This window comes from Sciurus vulgaris (genome assembly GCF_902686455.1).
Source record: "Sciurus vulgaris genome assembly, chromosome: 12".
In the NCBI taxonomy this organism is placed as follows: domain Eukaryota; kingdom Metazoa; phylum Chordata; class Mammalia; order Rodentia; family Sciuridae; genus Sciurus; species Sciurus vulgaris.
The window spans coordinates 104,666,081-104,691,904 of record NC_136473.1 but is presented as its reverse complement, the minus strand read 5'-3'; the positions used below and the strand labels follow the sequence as shown (position 1 = coordinate 104,691,904).

Sequence of the window (25,824 nt, the reverse complement as noted above, 5' to 3'; positions counted from 1 at the left end):
CCTCTTCCATGCGTCCCCTTTGTGGTTTGCCACTCATTCCTCCTGGAGGGGGAAGGGGCGAGGGAGCCCCTCCAGGTGTCCGGAGCGGGCCTGCATCCTTGCATCCCATCCTCATGACAGCCTGTGAGGTCAGTGCTCTTCGTTTCTCCATTTTGTATCATGGACATCAAGACCAGGAGGAGGAGTCATTTGCCCCAGGTTACACTGATGGTAAGGACACCCCCAGGGCCTTGGTCCCCTGTGCTCTAATACATGTTTCTTCCTGAAGCTGAACTGGGTTGTTTCCTCTGAACCAGCTCCTGTGACTGCTTTTAGAGGTGGGGGCAAAGCTCACAGCCTGTCTCACTTTTGGGTCACTGTGCTGTTCTTCAGTATCTTCCCTCCGCCATGGTGGCCCAAATTTCCTCTGCAGAATTCCGATTCAGGCAATCCCTTTCTTAAGTCCCTTTACCTCACCACTAGCCAGCATTTCACAAATCCAAGCCACCTATAAACCCTGCTGCCAACTCTCCATTCACGGGTCTTTGAAAGGCAGACTCATAAAAGAGGCCAGCTGAGATTCTGGTTCTAAAAAGTCTTACAGTCTGTTTTTGCTTGGCCTCACAGGTTTAAAGAGTTTTGGTTAAAATTATGGCTGTTGACATAACCTTTATGGATTATCCCTTGGATTCTTGAGGAGACTTCAGTCGCCCTGAGCCCTTTCCTTTCACCTACATACTAATGTCTTGGCTGGTCCTAAAGCTCACCCAGTGTTGGATGGAACTGGGATTTGAGCTTGATAGGTGCTAGGGAAAGCCTTCATGTCCCTTTGGGTAAGTTCCTCACTTTCAGTTCAAGTGCCAGGGTGCTGGTTCTACCAGGCAGACAAGACCCACTGGGTTATGTTTCGGAGTACTCAAGCTGCCCAGATTCCTCGTGTGCCTGCCAGGGTTGGTGTGAGGTGTAGGGCATGAGCTGGGGAAGAAGGAACTATGTGGTCCCGGACAGTGAGGAGGTTTCCAAGGGCGAGTTGAAGGCACGTGGAGTGAAGCACAGACTCAGGTTGTGGCCCTGACCAGTGGGAGCCACACACAGCACCCTCAGCAGAGCAGACCCTCACATGTGGCTCTATTTCTCCGCAGTTCTATGACCACTGATTGTAGCTCCCTTTCGTTGTCCAGGTTCTGTAGAAGTCTTCAGGGACGTGCGACTGAATAAGAAGAGATCGTGAACTTAAGCAGCTCATGGTCTGGGAGGAGGGAAGACTTCCAGGAAGAGGATTGTCCAACGTGCTGTAAGATTCCAGCTGAGTGACATGGGTTTTCCTCAAGGAGCCGAGGCATGGAGAGGACACTCGTGCCTTTGGAAGCAAATGCTGCTGCCCCCAGACAGCGCTCCTCCCCCGGCGCAGATCTCCGCTCCCCCTCTTCATCCTGGGGGATCCCACTGTCCACCGTCAAGACTCTACTGCTGGGCAGGAAAGTTGCACAACTCCTTTCCTCCAGGTGTGGTCTCGGCTGAACCTGATTCTGGAAGGAGAAGTGAGAAGCAGATAGTTTTTTGCTATTTAAACAGTATTTTCTCTTTCCTTGGGTCTTGGACAGCCCTGAGCAGTGCTCCAATCTCCGTGTGCCCCTTCTGATCTCAGATTGCTGGGAAGGGCTCTATGCTCTTCACCAGGAAGACGAGGAAAGGGAAGGGTCATTTGCCTCTCTCAAATAGTTTCTTCTCCCCAGTCATCCAACTGTCTCATGTTTCCATAACTGAGCCTGTCATTTTTTTTTTTTTTCAGAGCTGGGGATATATAGATAATAATAAGTTCCAACCTTACCTTTCATTGTTGGGTGAAAATGTCATAAGTCAAAAAATGCTTTTAAAACATCTGAGCTCCCCAACGTCATTTCTGAGCAATACAGAATTCTGTAAAGCAGCAATTATTTCTTCTTGCAATTGTATGTCTGACTGCAAGCAGCAGTTCATTGCTGCTGTCCAGCACCGAGAGAGTAGCACACTGCATATGACTGGCCGGAAAAGTTCGAATTTCAAAATTAGAAGTATGAGTACTACCGAAAAGCTATCAGTAGCTTTCACATCATTACAAAGTAAAAGATCACAAGTCAAACTATTGTAAGTCAAGGACCATCTGTATGTAAACAGGTGTTCAACCAGAATGGTCTGCACATTTTGGCCTTGGTTTTAGATGAGTGTTTCTCAATGGGGGATGTTTCAGTCAGCTTTTGGCCACTGTGACTAAAAGATCTGACAAGATCAATTATAGAGGAGAAAAATTTATTTAACTGCTCAGGGTTTCAGAGTTCTCAGTCCTTAAGACAGCTGACTCCATTCCTCCGGGCTCAAGGTGAGGCAGAACATCGTGGTGGAAGAGCGTGGCAGAGGGAAGAGGCTCACATGATGATCAGGAAGCAGAGAGAGGTCTCCACTTGCCAGATACAAAAATATACCCCAAAGTCACACCCCAATTCCCACCTCCTTTAGCCACACCTTACCACTTCAGTTACCACTCAGTTAATCCCTTTTGAGGGGTTAATTCACTGATTGGGTTAAGACTCTCACAGCCCAATCATTTCTCCTCTGAACCTTCTTGTATTGTCTCACACATGAGCTTTTGGGGGACATCTCACATCCAAACTGTAACAGGGGACATATTTTCCCCAAGAGACATTTTGAAAATTTTTGAAGTTATCACTGGCATTCAGAGAGCAGGCTCTAGAGATAGTGGATGTTCCTACAGTGCATGAATAGTCCCATAAAGCGCATTTTCAGGCTTGACTCTTTAGTGTTCTGCTAACATCTGTGTCAATGCAAAACACATTTATAATGACCCAGTCTGTTGTAGATGTAAACTCTTCTATGCAAAGTATTTTTTGTACTCTTCAAATATAAATTTTTTTGTTAATTTTTTTAGGTTTTCATTATTTATTACAATTATGTTTTATAAGTTGCTGCAAATACTACATTAGTAAAAAATCAACCATGCTGTTAAGGGAAATAGGTTTCATGTGAGCTTCTGTTTGCAACATTTTTGTTAACCAATTCTATTTTATATACATTTTGTTCAAAAATATTATTTAACATATGCATTTATAAATAATTAATTATGTGCAGTGTTTCTTTATACTAAAACACTACTTGAGAAGAGTTTAATGATTCCTGAATCTGACTAACATGATCATACGTTTCTTTGACTTTCAACCTTGCTTCAATACTGAATATCTTACTTTAAAAATGTTGTCATCTCAAGAAACTAAAAATTTTTCTGTTTTTTTTTTTTTTTTTTTTTTTTTTTTAACTCATAGCATTAGAGCTGTTCATGTACAAAGATGTGTCATCTATTAATTGGAAACATTACCTCTTTATTTATCAATGCACTGCATTGTTGGTGCATTAGCATTTAGCTCACTACACAAAGCTTATCTAACATACATATTTCCTCTGTGAGGCACATCCAGTGCCTTCTTGAAGAACATTGTGTGTCACTTCAGCATTATTTGGGGGGGGGGGGTGTCATTGTTTTTTATTTCTTCTGTTTAGTTATACATGATAGCAGAATGCATTTCAATTTATTGTACGCAAAAGGAGTACAACTTTTCACTTCTCTGGTTGTATATGATGTAGTCACACCATTCGTGCAATCATACGTGTATATAGGGTAATGATGTCTGTCTCATTCCACCATCTTTCCTACCCCTGCCTCCTTGCCTCTCCTCATCCCCTCTGCACAATCCAAAGTTCCTCCGTTCTTCCCTTACCCTCTTACCCCTGTTGTGTATCAGCATCCACTTATCAGAGAAAACATTTGCTCTTTGATTTTTTGGAATTGGCTTATCATGCTTAGCATGACAAATATACATTTTTAAGAATTGAGCTACCATGTTATTGAAGGAAGATTATCTTTGGATTTGTTCACAATTTTTATTGAGATTTTTTCTCCATCTTGGAAAGTTAGGCCATTGATGACGATTCTGCCCATAGTATTTGAGTCACTCATGTCATGTACCTGTGTTAGGCACTGTGTCAGCATTTGGAATTGTTTGTGGTCGTGTTGACTTGACAAATACAAACTAATGTACTTCATTAGCCCTTGAGTCACAATGTCAATACCGCATAAAAAAAATACTTATGTTTTTGGTTGAATGTTTTTCTATTTCTCTCCTTACCCTCCCACCTTTTCTTAACAGGGCCTTGCAATGTTTCTTGGTTAGACCACCAACTCCTGGACTCAAGCAGTCCTCCCACCTCAGCCTCCCAAGCATCTGGGACTGAAGATGTGCACCACCATACCTGGTTTGTATTTCTCTTAAGTCTGAACCTATTCATGGTAAGTAGGTTCAGACGTTTGTTTAAATCACTTGTCCTCTAATGTAGAAATATTGCAAATATTGCAACTACTCACAAATCAAGATTTATATTATTTCATTGCAAATTATTTACTTTTATGTTTCTCTTATGTTACTGGTAATGCATTAACTCAAAAAGTTACTTATATAATGTACGTTATGTTATGGTTGAATTTTCAATATGAAATATTTGCTGTGACAATGGGGCTTCTGAGACTGGGAGGATTGAGAGCAACAGACTTAGACAAACACAAAAGAACTGAAACACAGGAAAGGATTAATTATCTTCTGAGTACACTGAGAAGTGACATCAAAATGGACCCTTGGGAGTGAGAATTTGCAGGAGCTCACTTCTGTACTAATGTTCCTTAAGTGCTTTCTCTGTGCCAGATCTGTCACTGAGATATGCTCTATTACTGCATCTCCCCTATGGCAGAGGCGTGGGCTTGCCCTCCATGGTAGCACAGAACTTGCCAGGACCACACGGGCCAGGGAACAGAGCCCAGATTAGAACCCCTGTCTGTCAGCCTGCAAACCCTGCCTGCTCAACTCTGCCTCATTAGCCAGAGTTCAGGCTATGGATAAGAAAAAACTTTTCATGGTACCTATTGTCCAGGCTCTCTGTTGAATGGATTCGAGGTCACTTGACAAGCTTAGGGTTCAGACTGCTGAGGCTTGATTTTCTGTTGTGGCTGTGATCGGGGGCTGGGCTGGGGATTAGGAAGGGCACATGTCCTTCCCACAGGCCTGCTCTTTTTCCTAAAGACACCTGGGAGGCATATCCATTTTGAAATGATACTTCCACATGGACCACATTTCAACTATTAAAAAATTCTTTAATGTCACAGCCCAACAACAGGAACGCTTTATCAAAGTATTTTAAGTGTCCCAGGCCCTGCAAATTTCCCCAGTTGAAATTCCTCTAAAAAAGACAGTTTTAACTTTGTCATCTCCTCAAATTCCTGGACCCCAGCTCCTTCCCCTATAGTTTCCAAGCACGGGAGAAGTTCCATAGCCATCTACCACAGCTCTGTCACTCTACTTCAGACTGAAGTAAAATGAATCCAGATGTCAATGCTGACTTCCTTAGGGTCCCCACAGTGTTGTGGTGGCATTGTCCAGAAGCATACATAGGAAGAGGGAACCGTTCTCTGAACAAAAAGTCCATCTGTGGTTCCCTAGACCTCCACCTGTGGTGTTTTTGGAGACTCCATTATGGAGGCATGGTTGATTAATTTGATGATGATTAGTGATTGAGTCCATCTCCAGTTTCTCTCCTATCCCTGGAGGTCAAGAAGTGGGGTTGAAAGTTCCAACCCCCTGGTCCCAGGGGTAAGTTCCTCTGGCACTCAGCTTGAGTCCTTCAAGTCACCTCATTAATATAGACCTCAGTGTGATGGGCAGGGGCTCATTCTGTGGAAGAAAGGATGTTTCTCTCTCCAACCACTTAGGAAATTCCAAGGGTTTGAAGTTCTTTGAAAGAGAGAATGAAGCCCAAACACAAACACTCCTTGCTGTACAATGATTAGAAGTTGAAAATATTGTAAGTAGAAAATGCATTTATTATATCCAATCTACTGGCCATCATAGCTTGGTGTAGTCTGCCTTAAACATGCTTGGACACTTGCATTAGCCTGCAGGTGGGCAAAATTATCTAATGCCAAGCCTATCACATAAGGAAATGTTGAATATATCATGTAATTAATTGAATACTGTGCTGAACATGAAAAACAGAATAGTAACATGGGCATGCTTCTGCACCAGCATAAGATCGAAAAGTTCTATGTACAGTCACCCTAAGCTGGGGACTGTGTCTATTTTTATTATAAATCATGATACATAGTCTTCTTTATCTGAGACAAAGGATGAGCAGTGAAGTGGAGGGAGCACCCTCTGTGGGTGACAGCTTTCCTTCTCAGTCTTGATTTTTTCTTGCTAGTTTTTGTGGCATCGTATTAGCTTGTCTCAGTTGGCGCTCAGCCAAATCTCCAGTTCTTAATACACGCTGGTTTTCCTCTTATAAACGTAACTTCTTTGCATTCTTCTCAAATTAGAAAAGGTGGCATGTGCACAGGATTCATATGGTGTTTATTCCTGGAATACCAATTTCACCCAAAGGGTTATCAACGTCAAAGTAAGTATGGATAGGTTATGGAGTAAAATGCAAAATTAACTAATTTTTAATGATAAGACCTGAACTTAACTCTCCCTTGTTCAGGGCTGCTTCCTGGAAGTTGGAGAAACACTGCTAAAAACCAGTAAAGGCCCTTGCTGGGGCAAGTTAATTTTTGCTACCTGTTTTGATTCTGTGACTTCCGCCCGTCTCCATCCCAATGAACCCAACTTATGCCTGGAACATTTTTTGCCAATGCTTTCTTTTTGCTTCTCTTATACAGATAGGCTGCCACCACACACAAAGTAATTGCAAACAAGTTAGTTTAGGGCTATAACAGGACAATCATTCCTGAATAAGAGAGCAATTCCGGAATATTTGAGGAAAATTGCTCATGGTTTTTGTAAATTAGTCAGATAAGTAAATAAGTGAAAACAGTCCAAAGTTCTACCCAACTCATAATGAATATTACCAATAGACATAATCAGTGCAAAATAAATCATATAAGGAATAAAATTGCACATGGTCAAATTTACATATAAAAGATTTGTCATGGGAAAATTGACTCAGTAGCAATAATTGCCCCAAAAGAAAACTCATGAAGAGGAAATTGTAACTGAAAAAGCTTCATGATCTATAAATCAAATTTTTGTTTAAGTAAGACAATAGCTAATACATTTTCTGGGTGAAAGTTGATTTTAATAAAATAAACACAAAAATAAAAAATAATGAACATTATTTAATACCACTGATAGGAATTTATCAAAGAAATGAAGTGACTTAATCAATTTGGCTCTTGACGTCTAATTAGTCTTGGGAAAAAATGCTGATTTCATGTTTATTTTTTATTATCAATTAATGAGCTTTAACCTTTAATATTTATTTTCACAATGTGCAATCATATTATTCCCTAGAACCAAAAATAGGAGCTTCTAAAGCATTCACTGAGTCAAAACGATGAGGTCAAAATTAATCAGAATAGTGGGTCACAGTACTCCCTGATTCTTGGCTTGCATGTGGTGGTCAGGCCGTAAGTGAAAGCTAGTTCACTCCATGCCAAGCCCTACAGTACTGTTGGCAGGTAGCATATCATGAACCTTAGGACAACCTGTGTGGTACATGTTAGTTTCTCTGTTTTGCAAATATGGAAGCTTTATGTCAGCCTGCTCATATAATTCTTTTGAAAAGACCTAGCTCTTTAAGATTTGTCCCTGTCTCCTATGAGCTCCTTATGTTCCACTCCACTGCTGTCCACATAACAAGATGGTGGATCTGGGTAGCAAAGGTGGTGGACCATCTTGGGACAGCTCAAAACTCTCTGGTATCATCTGCATTCCTTGTCTCAATTCAGTTAATAAGTTGAAGTAGACTGCATTATTGTTCCCAATAATTTGTTACCATTCCTATTAGAATGTAACATAACCATGCCTATTGCCACTGGACTTCTTGCAGACTTTCCTTGTGTGAGGGGCTGACTTCCCTGCCTCGTGGACATCCAGCTTGGACATGACTTACTTTGTTCAGTGGGAATAGACAGGAATGACCTGTGCAGGACCCATACAGAAGTCTTCAGAATCAGTGTGTGGTCTTCCATACAGAGTTTCTCAGCCTGGGCACTATGGACAATGTGGGCCAGATCATCCTTTATTGGGGTGGGAGTAGGGATGGAGTCTGTCCTGTGTGTTGGAAAATGTTTAGTAGCAACCCTGGCCTTTACCCACTAGATGCCAGTGATACCCTTCTCTCAATCGTGACTACCAAAGGTGTCTAGAGACTTTGCCAATGTCACCTGGCAGGTTCAATCATCCTTGGTTGAGAACTGCTGCCCTACCACAACAGTGGCATGTTCTATAGGAGTTGTTCCTTTATCCTTAACTGTGAAATTTAAAAAAATATGTGGCAAGCAGGGCTGCAGCTGACCGCAGCTTCATGCAACACAAGAGAAAGGCAAACTTCCTCAGGTAAGGCTTTGAGATTTGGGGAGGTTCTTTAGCATAACACACTCTAATGAAAGCTGACTGATACAGAAATGCAGAAGAAATCAGGGGCCCATTAGAGATAATCACATTCTCATTTTGAATAAGGTAAAACTAAGGCATGTATTTTTATGATGGTTAATAAATGATAAACTAACAGCTGCTATTAGTATTAAAGGTCAGTGTTAGTTAAATAGACAAGTTGACATTTATCCATCTGGTGTGACTCTACACTCAGGGTTAATGAGTTGGAGGAATGACTGGTTTTCTGCTTACAATTGGCTGGTTATTTGTCCTTCCGATGTCAATGGGGACATGATGGTGGATCTGGGTAGCAAGGGTGGTGGACCACGAGTTTGCTGACCTGTGGTAAATACCTCCATTGGCAAAACAGCTGGATGCTGTTACTGACCATGACTGCATTTCCTGGAGGCATCAAACCCTCACAAAAGGCACACTTTAAGAAAAGACCTAAGGATAGTCTTTCTGTTCCTTTAGAGAAATCATCAGGAAAGATGGTTTTGTTATGTTGGGAATCAAGTCATGATCAGTGTATATTTATGCCCCTCATGAAAAAGAAGTGCAGTATAGTGGTTAAGAGTGAGGGCTCATGGGCTGGGGCTATAGTTCAGTTGGTAGAGCACTTGGCTTGCGTGCATAAGGCCCTGGATTCAATCCCCAGCACCAAAAAAAAAAAAAAAAAAAAAAAAAAAAAAAAAAAAAAAAAAGAGATAGTGGATGAGTTCCTTAGCTTGAACGCTCTGTGCCTTGAAAACTGAGGATCAAGGTGGAGCTAACTCAGGTTAATTATTGGATTACATAAGGTGAAGTTTGTACATTTTTTAAATAGATTTTCATTGAGTCTGCATTGAGCATGTAGTATGTACTCAATTAATTTTATCTACTATTATTGTTACTATCATTCTTCATTTACAAATGGGGATAATAGAAGTGCTTGCCTCACAGAACTATTGTGAAGAATGAATGAATTAATATATATAAAGTGACCAGAACAGTGCCTGCCATATGGTAAGTAATGAGTGTCAGTTTTTACTGGTGTTGATTTTATTTCAATCTTGGGGAAGTTACCAAATTTTAAAATTAAGGCAGAGTACAAAATTTAAAAACTGCTCCATTTTAAGTATTTTTACATAAATGTCAGGTGTTCTAATATTTGATTTGTGAAATACGTGACAATGATATTTAAGTACAGGACATCTTTTTTACTAACCTAACAGAACAATAAAACTACATTCTGCATATCAGTGTTTCTTATTTTGAATTTAAAAAATATTTTTATTAGTATGCTATAGTTATACATAGCAGTTGAATTCATTTTAATGTAATTGTAAATGTATATAATGTAGTTTACTAATTCTCAATATCCAGTTCTTTCCTTTCTTTTCCCGGATCCCATTCTTCTACTCTCCTGCATATTACTGTTTCAATGGAGTTACATTTGAACATATGGCTTTCTTTAAGGGCCAAAATAAATTTCATGAGTATTCATGTTTATGTATGCTTAAATCTCTGGCATGTTGATAGTAAGTGAGACTATCAGATAACTGATAGTCTCAGTTATTTTTGATAACTGAGAAGACAGATTCAAAGAAGATTTGGGGCTGAAAATTAGAACATTTCAAGTATAACCTAGAAGGGAACTTAGAGGTCTTCTATTCCAGTCTTGTCATTTTAAGAAAATTATTTATTATTCATGGTACTAGGGACTAAATCCAGGGGGTACTTTATCACTGAGTTACGTACACAGTCCTTTTTATTTATTATTTTGAGACAGGATCTGGATAAATTACCCAGGCTGGTCTTGAACTTGCAATCCTCCTGCCTCAGTCTACTGAGTAGCTGGGATTACAAGCATGCACCATTATGCTCAGTTCCAGTCTTCTCATTTTACAGATGGCTCAGAGAAATTAATTAACATGCCCAAGGTCAGACAACTATTAAATGAAAGAACAGGGCATAATTGTTGACCAGTCCTCGTTAGCTGATTAGTTATTTGACTTTTTGGGATCTGCTGGATGGATTGAGCCAGCTTGGTGTTCCATCCAGTCTTGTTCCAGGAGGTCCTCTCAGAGTCTAGGTAAGATCGTCAGTGATTAGTTTAGGCACAGAGGGGCCCCTACCTATGACCAATCAATGTCACACTATCCTCTGGTCTCTGGTCACCTGCAAGATGTAAAGAGAACCTTACTCCTGACTCCATCTCTTCCCTCCCACTTACTGAGGCATAAGTTACATATGATGACCATTTTTAGGACATTATGATTTAAGTTTTGACAAATGCATAGTCATTCGTCATTACCACCATCAAGATGAGAAGAGTCTTATGACTTCCAAATCTCTAAGGTTTTTCTATTCAACTTTTCTCCCAATTCTTAGCTTCCAGCAATCACTAATCTATTCTCTGTCTCCATGGTCTTCCATTTTCTAGAATGTCATAGAAATGGAACATGATTTTTTGAGTCTGGAATCTTTCCCTTTGCACAATACATTTGAGGGTTTTCCTGGCTATGTTGTCACTGCCTGCAGCTCAGAAGGTAAGTTACCTACCCTCTTTTATTTTCTGTTTCCTGTATAAAATGATCAACGTATATACCTTGCATTTATGTCCTCTGGTTAAGAAGAAAGAATGCACATAAATATGCTTTAGGGTGGAGATTCAAGATGGCAGAGTAAAATAACTCTGCAATTTCTGTTGCTGCATGGCTCAGGATTCAAGCAGTGGGAGTATGGCTTCTTAGCAAGGTGGGTAAAAGATGGATTTTGCTAAAATTCAATATGGGGCAGTCATAGTGTCTTAGAGACTCAGACGTTTGTGTACATTGAAGAGAGAAAAAAAGAGTATATTGGAGCCAACTCAGTTGTGGCAGTGGCAGCAGTAACAGAGGGGACCACAGAGGGGACAGGTAACACAGAGAGAAATACAATGCACAGGTTTGATACAGAAAAGTTGGTACAGCCTGCACTTGACTGATTCAGAGGCTGCATTGTGAACTGGTATTGGAAAAGTGCTGTGTTTCTTGATTGGCCATGGAGAGCTGATGTGAGAGCTATCTCGAGGAAGCCACAGTGCGGCTGCAGCTGTGGCCAAGAAGATCACACCAAACGTTATCATACTGTTCTGCAAGTGGCTACTCTGTGGCCTGAGGTATTACCTAGCAGAACATGAGTGAAACAGGCACTCAGAAAAATGAAGGAGAACCAAACTTCCTTCTCCTTTGAATCTGAGCTCATGTGACCAGCTGAAGTGGGTCAGGAATCTGAATTGGCAGGTGTGAATCCACTCAGAGACTAAGCCTGGGAAGGCTGTGGGCAACAGAGTGTGTGGAAGGTTGGCTCCCCTGTCCCATGAGTAGAATTCTTGGGAGGAGGCTCCTGAGATCCAGAGTCCTAGTTGAAATCACCACCTGCAGGGCCCTAAGGGTATGTTGATCTAATCTCTGCAGAGTAGATACCACCCAACAAAGCCCCAAAGTCCAAGCTAGACCTAAACCCTAGCCACTGAACTTCTCCCATAAAACTCTGGAATAGCCCCACCCGTGGAGTGTGTTAATCTGGTCTTTGCAGACAAAACTCTAATATATTGTACTTCCAATTCCATCCTACATTCTACTGGTAAGCGGGAAGCAGAGAGCTATTTCACCCCGATTCAGTCTTTCACTACTTCAACTTGCAGCTCAGTAAGTAACACAAAAAGAGGAAGGGTTGAACAATCCCAGCCCTTACTGTTTCTCTCTCAATACGTAGTCCAAGAGGAAATGAAATGAATATAGTTGTGAATAGACAGTGACAATCCATTTTCTTCAACTATTTGAACCACCTCAGTGGAGATGATTCTTTCATTTTTCATTAAAAAAAAAATTGTGTGCATGTGTGCATGGGCATGCACATGTATTCTGCTGTGCTGATTGGTTTGTGGATATATTACATATACATTTTCTTTCCATTTTTCAGCATTTTTTAGAGGTGGTTTTCCTTGCCTTGTCTTTTGAATGTTAGGGTTTTTGGTTTGTTTCAGTTATGTTTTGTTTTTATCTGTTTTTCTTTCTCTCCTTTCTTCTCCTAATAGCTAAATCTTTTATTCTTTCTTTCTTTCTTCCATTACCTTGCTTTTCCTATTTTCTCTTCTTTCCTTATAAACACTACCTGCTTCATCTCTTCTGCATTCACTCTGTTCACATTCTGAACATTGTAAACTCTCTTGCACCTTCCTATAACATTTTCTTTTAGTGGACTGTATTACCATCTTTTAAACTAATTGGTTTATATAACACCTGACTCCACCATTCATATTGCTGTGATTATTACATTTGTGGTTGACATAGTTGAGACCTGCTGTTTAATATCAGATCTAGTTCAGGGTTACTTATTGATTTTGCTGTTGGCAATCAGCAAAACACCATCCCAATTTTTGTGGTAAAACTGTGTTGTAGATATTGCAGCAGGAACTGGGCATTTATTTTAATACCGTATATTGCTTGCATCAGTTGTTGCTATTTTTTGTTTGCTCCCTTTCAGTGAAGTGCTGGGAAATTATAGGTACACTATTAGTTCACAAGGCAGAGATTCTGCTGAACTAAACTCTGCCAAAAGAGAGTGCAAATTGCTGCACACACAAATTAATGACACTCAAACATCAGCTATACTTTAAAACAAAGTATAGAAAAGATAAAATCCCAAACTAATGACCAGGCCCCATATAGGAATGACTGGGGGTAGATCCTTAGATCCCACTCACAGATACCCACTGCTACAGCGAAAACAGAATCAACACAAAGTCTGTAGATACTAATCCTATGAGGGGGTCTCAATCTAGATCACTCTAGGACACGTTAGCAAGAGAAGGCTATGCCATAAAAAGGCCCACATGTAAGAGTGGAAGAGAAATCCATTCCAACTGATGCATAAAACCCAACATAGGAACACAAAATGAAAAAATACAAGGTAATGTGATGCCTCCTAAAGTTCATAATTCAGCAGCAATTGACTCCAGGGATACTGAAGTAGATGAAATATCAGATAAAGAATTCAAAAGAATGATTTTAAAAATGATCAATAAATTCCAAGAAAAGACAAAAAAACAACTGAATGAATTAATAAATTTGGGTTATGAATGAGATATTCAATAAGGAGATAGACACATTGAAAAAGAAGCACAGAAATCTTGAAAATAAAAGGAAATAAAACAAATAAAATATTCAGTTGAAAATCTAATAGAGTAGACCATGCTGAAGACAGAATCTCAAGGCTGGAAGACAAAGGTTAGTTTTGAACACTCAGAAAGCATTAAAGAAAAGAAAATAAGTAACCATGAACAAAATATACAAGAACTCTGAGATAACATTAAGAGATCAAATTTGGGAATCATTGAAATTGAAGAGGGGCATAAAATGTAGGCTAATGAAATGGATTACCTTTTCAGGGAAATAACAGCAGAAAAATGTCCAAATCTTGAGAATGAAATAGATATCCAAATACAGAAAACATTCAGAACCACAATCAGACAAGACTTAAAAAAAGAAAAAAGGAACCTCTCTATGACACATCGAATTCAAATTGTAACATACAGAACAGTGATAGAATTTTAAAAGCCCCAAGAGAAAAATGTCAAGTCAAATTTAGGGGAAAGTCAATCAGAGTTACTTCTGATTTCTCAGTACAAACTCTAAAAGCCAGGAGGACTTGGAATGATGTGTTCCAAGTACTGGAAGAAAATAAAGGTCAACCAAGATTGCTACATCTAGCAAAACTATTCTTAAAAATCAAAGAAAAATAAAAATTTTCCTAGATAAGCAGAAACAAAAAGAATTCTTCACTACTAAGCCAGCACTACAGAATGTACTTAAAGAAATACTCCACATGAAAGAAATCAGTCTTAAACTCCAGAGCTCAGAAATGAACAAATGTCATTTGAAGAATAGTTAAGTAAATGAGAAACAGGGCCACATTAAACATAGAAATAAATCAAATTAGTAGAAATTAACAAACTTCTCTCTATAATAGTATTGAATGTAAATGGTCTCAACCCAATTAAAAGATACAGGCTGGCATAAAGGATTAAAAAGTAAACCAAACTATATGTTGTTTGCAAGTGACTCACCTAACAGGCAAAGACAGTCACAGGATGAAAGTAAAAAGATGGAAATTGATATACCATGTGAATGGAGGTCCAAAACAAGCAGGAGTGTCTACTCTCATATCTGACAAAGCAGACTTCAGACCAAAATTAATAAGAAACACAGGAGGCCACTTCATATTGGTAAAGGGTAAATCCAGCAAGAAGATATAATTATAGTAAATATTTATGCCCCCAGTGTGGATGCAGCTAATTATATAAGAGAGGCACTACTTGAATTAAAGCCTCAGACCCCAGAATGATAATACTAGGTGATTTTGACACAACTCTCTCACCAATAGATAGGTCATCCAGTCATAAACTCATTAAAAACTCTTTGGACCTGAAAAATATAAATCAAATGGGCTTAACATACATCTATGGAATATATTATCCAATGACAGCTGAATACGGTTTGTTTTCAGTGTCTCATGGAATCATCTCCAAAATAGACCATGTTCTATTTTGGTGCAAAGCAAATCTTGGCAAAAAAAAAAAAAAAAAAAAAAAAAAATCCCAAAAGAACAAAAAAACAAAAAGCCTGATATAATACATTTCATCTTATCAGATCATAATGGAATAAATGTAGAAATATGCACCAACAAATCTCACAGAAAGACATAAACACATGGAGATTGAACAATACATTTTTTTTTCTTTTTTACATTTTCTATATCATGTATAACCAGAAGGAGAAATTATATATGATGTATCAAAGTGCATTCTACTGTCAAGTATAACTAATTAAAACAAATAAAAATTATAAAGAAAGAAATTATGACTGGGCATAGTGGTGCACACCTGCAATCCCAGCAACTCAGGAGACTGAGGCAGGAGGATTGAGAATTCAAGGCCAGCCTCGGCAATTTAGCAAGGCTTTAAGCAACTTAGCAAGAGCTTGTCTCAAAATTTAAAAACTTATATATAAAGAGCTGGGGATGTGGCTTGGTGGATAAATACCCTTTGGTTCAATCACAGGTACCAAAAAAAAAAAAAAAGAAATGTAGTTGAACAATACATTTTTGAATGATAAATGGGTAATAGAAGAATTCAGGGGAGAAACTAAAAAATTCTTAGAATCAAACAAGAATAGTATAAAACATATCAGAACCTCTAGGACATTATGAAGGCAGTGTTAGGAGGGAAATTTATAGGTATGAGTATCTACATAATAAAATCAGAACTATCCTAAATAAACGACCTAATGATGTTTCTGAAGAACCATGTAAATGAAAAACAAACCAATTCCAAAACCAGTAGAAGTCTACCTTCTAAGATCAGAGCTAAAAATCAATGAAAATGAGAATAAAAAATACAAAGGATCAACAAAACAAGAATTGGTTCTTTGAAAAGGTAAATAAAATTGATAAGCCATAACAAACTAACCAAAAGAAAAAGAAAGAAGACTGAAATCAATAAAATTAGAGATGAAAAAGTAGAAATCACCACAGACATCACAGAAATTCAGAAGATTATTGGGAACTATTATGAAAACGTATACTCCAATAAATTGGAAAACCTAGATAAAATGTATACATTTGATCTGCTAAAATTGAATCAAGAGGACATAGAAGGGGCTGGGGTTGTAGCTTAGTGGTTGAGCGCTTGCCTAGCATATGTGAGACACTGAGTTCAATCCTAAGCACCACATAAAAATAAACAAAATAAAGGTATTTTGTCCCTCTACAACTAAAATAAAAAAATAAAAAAGAAGACATAGAAAAACCAAACAGACTAATAACTAGCAATGAGATAGAAGCAGTAACAAAGTCTTCCAACAAAAGAAAGCCCATGACCAGATGGATTCTCAGCTGAATTCTACCAGACTTTTAAAGAAGAACTAATACCAATAATCTTCAAATTATTCCATGAAATAGAAAGGGATGGAACATGAGATAGAAAGGGATAGGACATTTCCAAATTCATACTGTGAAGCCAGTACCACTCACACCAAAACCAGATAAGGACACATCAAGGAAATAAAATGACAGTTCAATATCCTTGACAAACTTAGATGCAAAAATCCTAAGCAACATATTAGCAAATCATATTCAAAAACAACTTAAAAAGATTGTACATCATGACCAGGTTTTATCCCACAGATGCAAGGATGGTTTCACATATGCAAATCAATAAATACAATTCATCACCTGAACAGAGTTTAGGACAAAAAACACTTAGTTACCTCAATTAGTCACATCAGTAGATACAGAGAAAGTTGTTGGCAAAATTCAGCACCTATTCATGACAGAAACACTGAAGAAACTAGGAATAGAAGAAACTTACCTGAACATCATAAAGGCTATATCCCAAAGACCCAAATCCAACTTCATAGTAAATGGGGAAAGCAGAAATAATTTCCTTTAAAATCTGAAACAAGATAAGGATGTCTACTCTCACCAGTCCTACTTAATATAATACTAGAAATTTTAGACAGAGCAATTAGGCAAGAGAAAGAAATAAAAGGGATAAAAATAGGAAAGGAAGAATATCACTGTTTGCAGACGATATGTACCAATATTTGGAAGATCCAAAAAACTTTACCAAAAGATTGCTAGAGCTAAGAAATTCAGCAAAGCAGCAGGTTACAAAATCAACATACAAAAGTCAATAGCTTTCCTACATACCAAAAATAAATCTGCTGAGAAAGAAATCAGGAAAATAATTTTATTCACAACAGCCTCAAAAACAAACCTAGGAATGAATCTAACCAAGGAGGTGAGATACATCTATAAGGGAAACTATAGAACATTGGAAAAAGAAATTGGAGAAGACAGAAGGACCGTCCATGCTCATGGATAGGCAGAATGAATATTGTTAAAATGGCCAAAAGCAGTATACAGATTCTATACAATCTCCATTAAAATAGCAATGATATTCTTCATAGAACTGGAAAAAGTAGTCCTAACATTCTTTTGCAGAATAAAAGACTCAGAATAGCCAAAGCAACTCTAAGTCAAAAAAAGCAATACTGGGGGCATCGCAATACCTGACTTCAAATTATACTGCAGAGATATAGTTAACAAAAACCGCATGATACTAGAATTAAAACAGACACATAGGCCAGTAGAAGAGAAGACAGACAGTCCTACACAGATAAAGTCATCTGATTCTTGACAACAGGGGTGAAGAGACAGCCCTCTTAATAAATGGTGCTGGGAAAGCTGGTTATCCATATGTAGAATGAAACTATATCCTTATCTCTCACTCTGCACATAAATTAACTCAAAATGGATCAAAGACCTAGGAATTAGACCAGAAACTATGTGGCTCCTAGAAGAAAATGTAGGTCAACACTCAGCATATCGGCCCAGGCAATAGCTTTCTCAATAGAAACCCCAGAAACTGAGGAAATAATGCCAGGAGTTAATAAATGTGATGACATTAAATTAAAAATCTTCTGCACAGCAAAGGAAATAATTAGGAACATTAAGAGAGGACCTGAGAGAAAATCTTTGCTATCTACTCTTTTGACAGAGAATTAATGTCTAGAATACATAGAGAACTCAAAAAACTTAACACCAAAAAACCCCAAATAACCCAGTTAATAAATGGGCAAAATGAATTAAACACTTTTCAAAGGAAGAAATACAATTGGCCAACAAATATATGAAAAAATGTTCTACATTATTATTAATTAAGGAAACGCAAATCAAAATTACAATGAGATTTCATCTCACACCAGTCAGAATGGCTGGCGTCAAGAATACGAACAATAATAAATGCTGGAGAGGATATGGAAAAAAAAAAAGAAAAGAAAAGAAACACTTTTACACCATAAATTAGAATAACCACTATGGAAATTCAATATGGAGATTCCTTGAAAGACCAGGAATGGAAACACCATGGGAACCCAGCTGTACCACTTTGGTATATATTCTGAAGAATTAATGTCATCATACTACAGTGACACATGCATACCCATGTTTATAGCAGCACAATTCAATATCATTTTGATTGTTATCAAAATCATATTGAAAATCATATTGAAAATCATATTGTTGTGTTATGTGCATGTAGAAATATGTAACAACAAATCCTAGCATTATGTACAACTGTAATGGACCAATCAAACATCATAGGAGAAAAATCAAATATGCTTCAGGAAGAGAGAAGATGCCTATGCACCAGCCCATGAACCCTAGAGAGCGCCTCCTCCCTGCTGAGCAGGCCAGGGCACAGCATCACTGAGGAACCCTGCCCCAGCTAGAGAGCTTCACAGGCCAGATCCAAGGCTCAAAATCTTTCAGGAAACACCCATGAGGGACGGTCACCTGGGGATATAGCTCTCTGGCACGTTGCCTCTTCTACACCATTTCCCTGAGGTGCTGGGAAGCCCAACCTGTCTTGATCTATTTGGAAAAAAGGCAGTTTTGAAAATACAACCATGGACATTGCTAATAATTTATAATAGTAAATATATTGAGAAAACAAGATAGGATTATCTAACGGACAGAGCACCAAACAATTCCACAGAAGACAGGGCTTCTCTTGGCTCCAAATTCACAAGAGAGGAGAGTGAAACCCACATTTGCATTTCCTTCTGAGGGCTGTTGTGAGTCTGCGTTACAGAGCACGTATGACCAACAAATGTTCCCAGGGCACTTTTGCCTGGATGTGGAACAGGGAGGCTGGTCTTTGGTTCTGCCTTCCCAACCCATGACATGTAGCTGGCTGACCAGCAAGTTAGGCGAAGACCCCATGTGTAGCTAGAGGAGGAAAAAACTGGACAGCGATTTAGGAGACCTGGATGTTGTATCTAGTCCTGCCAATAATTGTGAGTTTATGTCACCCATGAAAAAGGTGACTGAGGTAAGAGACTCCGAGGGGAGCTCCAGTTAGCCCATGAAGGACAGAGTCACCGACTCCCAGATCTGAGCACCAGCGTGGCGGGCGTGCAGAGCCAGGGCCCAGAGCCTTCGCTTGGAGCTCAGTCCTTCCAGCACAAGTTGAACAGTATTCCAATAAACATATTGCTGAAATATTTGTTTCCGGTTGTCATTTTAGACTGCAAGTAGCTAAAACAGATCCGGCTCCTATATATAGATCCTGCGTTTGATTGTGTTCTGGGAGGCTTTTATTACTACGCTCCTTGGCTGGTTCCCAGCTAAGCTTTTCCATCAAGGGATCAGATTTTGGAATCAGAAAGTCAGAGGCTCAGTGACCACACTCAGGGGTCTCTAGCTCTCTCTTCCTCCCTAATGCTGTGTTCTGCAGGTGGCTGCCAGCATGGGCTGGCTCCTCCCTCTGCTCCAAGCTTCCTAATAATAATGACAATGCTAATGGAAACTGACCAGCTCCACCTTGGCAGTAAATAAAGCAGAGCACCTCTGACCTCCGGGCTTAAAGGAAACACCTTATAATTTGGATTGAAATGAAGTACAGATGGTCACAAACAGCCCAATCTTGAGATAAGAGGACCCAGGACCCTTTGTGCAATGAACAAAGAAGGGGGGCCTTAAGGGTGGGTGGGCTTCTGGAATTGACTCCTAAATTCTCCAGGGGAGGATTTGCCGGACTGCAAGGTGAAGGAAGGGAGGTGGAGGTGGTGGGTGTTGAGGAGGAGGTGTGGGCAGGGAGGGAGGAGGGGACAGGGCTTTCCTGACGAGACAAGGTTGAAGCCTTGCAGTCTGATTTTTAAAACTGTGTCCGATCACCAGATCACCAAGAGACAGTCCCTCTCCTGTGTGTCCTTTGTTTTCTCTGCCCCATTTTATAATGCCTCCCTCCACCTGCCTCTGTGATTTCTTTATGTTTACCCATCCTGGCTCTAACTGCCTTCCTGGTCTCCATATTTTACGTGCCTCCCTACCTCTTTCTCTTCTCTCCTTCCTCTCTGTCTCATTTCTGCCTCTTCTCTTCCCTACTTCTTGTTTTCAGTCCCTTCTCCTCCCAGACTCTCCTCTTTTTCCTACCCTCCTGCCCTCCCTCTTCCATCCCTCCCCTCCCCCTCCCCTCCCTCCCTTCCCTTCCCTTTCCTCTTTCTTTCCTCTCTCCTCCCTCCCTGCCCTTCTCTTTCCCTCGCCCCCTCCCTGTCCTTCGCCCCTCTCTCCCCTTGCCCATCTCCCATCCCCTCTCCTGCCTCCTCTCTCCCTCTTTCCCTCTCCCTCCCTCTCCCACCCGTCCTGGTCCTTGTTTATCTCTGAGCTCCCACTTCTTGCCTTATACATTTACCTGCAGCACAAGACACCGCTCCTCTTGCAAAAACTGTTTAAGAAATCCACATCCTCTCCCTTCATTCCTTGGGCATTTCAGAAATGATATTCCTCCCCCAACTACCCCCGTCAAAATAAAATGAATGCAGCCAGCTCCTGCTGTGTGTCCTTAAATTCATTCCCTCCAGCCTTGCTGATCTGAAAGCCTGTACCCTAGAAGGGGCCTCCTGCATTTGCTGGCAACCCTGCTCCAGTCTGATCGCCACAGATAGTGCTTTGGAGTAAAAAAAAGGGGGGAAAACCCTCTCGTTGGAGATTTCAAAACAGATTCTACCAGCTTTCAAATCCCTGCACTTGCGGAGTGGCGGGTTTGAGGAAGAGGGGATGGGGACTTGGGGTGTGGGTGTTTGTCACAAACACATAAGCAACAGAATTTATATACGTGTAGATCTGGGCTTCCCTTGGCATGTTTTGGTGTCTTTCTCCCTGGCATCCAGGGTGGATGCTGTGTAAGTCTGACTTCTCTCACACTTCTCGGGTTTGTGTGTGTGTGTTTGTGTGTGTGTGTGTGTGTGTGTGTGATGGAATTGAGGAGGGGGTGCTGTGTTTTTGATCTGATTCACTTGACAGATTATTTGAATCCAGCCCACCTTTCCGCACATGTCAAACAGATGGGATCATTGTTAAAAGCCTTCAGAGCCGGGCTGAGCGGTGGGTAAGGCAGGGAGGGGGAGCCAGGAGGGGCACCGAGGGGAGAAGGGGGCACCTTCCAGTGGCTTTGTGTGTTCACACATTGGGACTGACAGGAGCCCTTCTTCTCTGTGGGTGGGGGAGTGTTTGGGGGTATGGGGCTGATGAGGGGGGATGGAAAGAGAGAGAGGTGGGGTGTTGGTGGGCAGGGTTATGATGTCACAGCCAAAGTTACAACAGGAGGAAAACACAGAAATGGTTCAACATTTTTTTTTTTAAACTTTGGACTGCCAAGAGCTGAAGGAGAGTGGTGAGCAAAGGAATGAAGGGGAGAGAGAGAGAAACTAAACTGGAAGCTTGAGTTTTGTGTTGCCTCTTGAAACCTTATGAATGGATTACCAGCAGCTGGGAGCCAGGAGAGACCTATAGGGGATGCGAGCTGACTTACACACTAGCAGGGGAGCAGCAGGCGGAATCCTCCTTCCCTGCTGGGTTACCCTCCTTCCTGAGATGAATGGTAGGAAACCTTTTTCTGAGGGTCGTTGGGGTGTATGGTGTAGGGGGAGCTGGCTTCTTTTCTCACCTGAGTATCTCCCCTCCCTCTTCTTGTTTTCTCCTCTCTCTCTTCCCCCACCTCCCCTGCTGTTCTGACTTTCTGTACATCCCCCCTCCCCACTCCAAAGCCTCATCTCTATTTTGATCTGCTACAGGGAGGAAAAAAAGAAAGAAAAAAGAACTGAGTCAGAAAAGTGAATGGAGGTAGGGAAGTGATAAGAGAAGAAAGGACATGCAGACTGAGGGGCGTCTGCTTCGTAATGCCCACGTGCCTGGGTGATAGCCTCGCGGGGACTTGCTTTGAGGCTTCAGTGGATGCTACTTGGGGAAACAGGACATGCCGGGGGTGGGGTGGTTAGGACTCAGCCTTCTCAAAGCAAATGGATCAGTTATTTGCTGGGTAGAGGAGTTTAAAGGACAAAGAGGGGCCCGAGGCAGAGGAGGCAGCGAGGTCTTCCTCCCCAGTCTGTGGGCTGCGTGTTTTAGAAAGTGGGCTCCACAGCAGTGATTTTAAAAGTGGAAGTGATTTTTCTTAGACTTGAATGAAGGACCCAGAGTGCTTCTCTCCCTGTTTTGGACTACCTGTGGTCCAACTTGCTTGCGTTGAGGATTCAGAACCACGCTGTGTGTGTGTGCATGTGTCCCTGTATGTAGATAAGCATATGCCGGTAAGGAGTGGGGACCCTTTGAGAAAGCAGTGTGTGAGCATCTAGGCAAACATGACAGGGGTTAGAATCACAGCATCTACCTCCTCGTTTTATCCATTCATTTCAAATCAGTTGAAAAAATAGTTGGTTGAGTTTAGCTGTTCATTTTTGTAAATTACTTATTTTGGGCATCTCATTTGTTTATTTGCTCACTCAGCATATGGTGACTTTTACTAACTTCAGATGGAGGAACTTCTGGGAGAAAAAGATCTATGTACTATGAAAGCATGGCATTTCCATTTAATGCTTCTCACAGCAGGATAATTGATTTCTCCTTTCTTCTGGTGTCCAATATGAAGTGAATTTGAGGTATTCTTTTAAATCTGAAATGATTGATTGAAATAAGAAAAAATGCAGGAGATTTGTGAGTAAACAAAAGAAAGAGATGCGAATGGTCCTAAAAGGCTAGTGTGGGCTTATTAGGGAGGTCCTTTCAGAATGTGTGTGTGTGTGTGTGTGTGTGTGTGTGTGTGTGTGTGTGTGTGAGAGAGAGAGAGAGAGAGAGAGAGAGAGAGAGAGAGAGAGAGAGAGAGAGAGAGAGACAGAGAGAGAGAGACAGAGAGAGAGACAGAGAGGAGGTACACACAGAGTGCTCCAAAACAGTATTGATTGTTCGCTATTGATTGTGTAGGCTGCGGCTGCAGAGAGAAAGCCCGAGATGTTTACTGGGGAAACCAAGAGTAGTGTCTGTCCCCTGTGCCTGGGTGAGCCAGGGAGGTTTTCAGGAGGAAGGAGGGGACAGGAGGAGGTGGAGTGATGCACCAAACTTACTAGCTTGACATCATCATTGTCTTTAAATGAAAAAACAAGAAGATAATTACAGGCAGAGAGAAAGGGAGAGAAGGGGAGAGGAGAGGCCAGAGGGAACAGGTCCTTGAAGTACATGCTCATCTTTGCGCTCTTTTCCCTGTGTTCCAGGGACCCACAAGGCTCCCAGAAGGTGAAGTCGAGGGCTCTCAGACTCATTTGGTTAAGAGAACAGCAGACTGGCAACCCCAAGGAGAACTTTACGGAGACTCACTACATACCAACAAGTTGGAAGGGGATAAAAAAGCTTCGACCATCAACACTCCACAGCACCAAGCTGAGGGTAGTATCTTATCCTGAGCTGGCAGACTGACAGCTGAATGGGACCTGGCTGAGGACATCTGCAGAGGGAAAGTTAAGTACCAGCTTGGATTTTTGTGCTTCCAGATTCTTTTTGCATTTTTAGATGATAGCCTTCAAATCGTATGTCTCTGTAGAAAGATTGTTCTAGCAATTCGCTTTCAGGCGAGCATTATTTTGGGTGAAGGAGTACAAAAAGAGAAGGTAACCCCTAGGGAGGGAAGAAGAGAAGGAAATGAAAATTGGACAATGCTGTTGTTCTGAATGACTTGGGGCAGCGAGGGTAAGTGTGTTCCTTGAGGAACTTTGGCGTATGCTCTCCTCTTCTAGTATCAGCGTGGGGAGGGATTATTGAAGAAGGAAGAACAAGAAAAAGGAAAGAAACCTGAGCTCTCTGAAAGGAAAGTCAAAGGAACCAAGAGCCATTAGCTTCGGTCCGCAAGGACTAAAACTACAGCAGGAAGAGAGGTCGAGGAAGCAGCGTGAGGGAAGCACCTGCCGCGAAGCAGTGGAAGTGACCCTGGCTGGCAGAGCTGCCAGGACAGCAGGTCCTCAGGGGAGGCGCTCTGTTGGGGCAGCCTGACAAAGTTCCGTCTGTGAGTGGAACAGTCTCCCCAGGGACTGTGCGTTCCCTGCTCTCCCCGCCATCCCAGCGTGGCACCCAGAAGTTGACTTCCGGCTCTGTGGGAGAGCCGAGGGAGGCACGATGTGTTTAACGATCCTGAGAGTAAGCCTGGTGATCCTGGCCGGGTGGGCCTTCAGCACTGCCAGCTCTGAGCTGGGCGGGACGCGCAGGAAGGCCTTGGCCCAGAGGGGACACCTGAGTCAGGTGCGGTTGGAAGGGGAGCGCTGTTGGCTGGGGGCCAAGGCTCAGAGGCCCCGAGCTGTTCCCCAGCATCACCTCTTTGGGGTGTACCCCAGCAGTCCTGGGGACTACCTGAGGCCCTACCCCGTGTGGGAGCAGGGAACCCATCCCACGGGACGCACTGAACCAGACTCCCTGAGAAAGACTGCTCCCCAAGACCTGGCTGAGCGTGCGGGGGGAGTGGGGAGGAAGTCGAGGGAGCGGCCAGCAGCCCCGTGGGTAGGGGACGGTCCTACTGGGCAGTCGGAGCTGCCGGGAGATGATGGCACTTATCTTGGCAACCAAGGACCCAAGTGGTCTCTAGGCGAGACTGCAGCTCGGGGAAGCCGGGCAGCAGCCGCAGCCATTCCCACCACCTCTCCACACCTGGAGGAACCCGAAGCGCAGAGCCAAGGAAAGCGCAGGGCCACGTCCAGGCATCCTCGCCGCGTGGTGAAGAGGCAGGCAGAGGCCGCGCCCGGAGACCCTGATCTCCCTCCCCTGCACTTCCAACCTTGGCCTAAGCGCCCCCTTAAGCACAGGGTTAGAAACAGTCCGCTGAAGGACAGCATCCAAGATGGTGGAGGAAGCCCCGACTGGGAAGCAGAGACCTTTAACCCCCGAGGAGGACTGCCCGTCTTGTACTTCTCGGGGAGGCGGGAGCGGCTGCTGCTGCGTCCAGAAGTGCTGGCTGAGATTCCCCGGGAGGCGTTCACAGTGGAAGCCTGGGTGAGACCGGAGGGAGGACAGAACAACCCGGCCATCATCGCAGGTAATGACCCACTCCTGGGCTTTCTGACGTCCCGGGGAGTGGCTGGCTCCATTTCTGATGGGGTTAGATACAGGGAGCAAGGTGGGGAAGAGGGCAGAGCAGGAAATCCAGGGATAAGGATGGGGAGCTGGCCAGGGACAGGGAGGAAGGCAGGGCCTTTATTTATTAGCATAGCAGGATGCTGGCCACCATCAAAGAGAAGATAATGCCCCTCTGCCATAGCAGCATTTGCCCCCGTATTGATCTCATGTAGTTTTGTGCTTTGTGCTTGCCCTCAGGAGACCTTGGCTTGGCTTTCTTACCTTTTTTAAAGGGAAGAGACTTTTTCATCCTTTAGTCAAAGGAGAAGGGGTCTCATACCCTGTTTCTCATCGTCCAGTTTGCGATACCCAGGCAACTTTGAAAATAGATGAGAGTTCAAGACCTGCACTGTGA

At 41.9% G+C, this 25,824-nt stretch overlaps 1 protein-coding gene across 3 annotated transcripts in view; it reads left to right on the top strand.

Moving 5' to 3' along the window:
• Nucleotides 1–25,824, top strand: part of PAPPA2 (pappalysin 2) — a 515,818-nt gene that overhangs the window by 247,455 nt on the left and 242,539 nt on the right. Inside the window, exons 1-4 of one of the 3 annotated variants that reach the window (XM_079106962.1) lie at nucleotides 4,674–8,411; nucleotides 9,393–9,455; nucleotides 10,876–10,981; nucleotides 23,585–25,389. In XM_079106962.1, coding sequence (XP_078963088.1) covers nucleotides 24,480–25,389 — 910 coding nt within the window. In that variant the 5' untranslated portion in view covers nucleotides 4,674–8,411; nucleotides 9,393–9,455; nucleotides 10,876–10,981; nucleotides 23,585–24,479. Of the gene's footprint in view, nucleotides 1–1,160; nucleotides 1,521–4,178; nucleotides 4,285–4,673; nucleotides 8,412–9,392; nucleotides 9,456–10,875; nucleotides 10,982–21,692; nucleotides 21,922–23,584; nucleotides 25,390–25,824 lie in introns of those variants that run through there. The other 2 variants (XM_079106960.1, XM_079106961.1) reach the window with 2 other exon arrangements.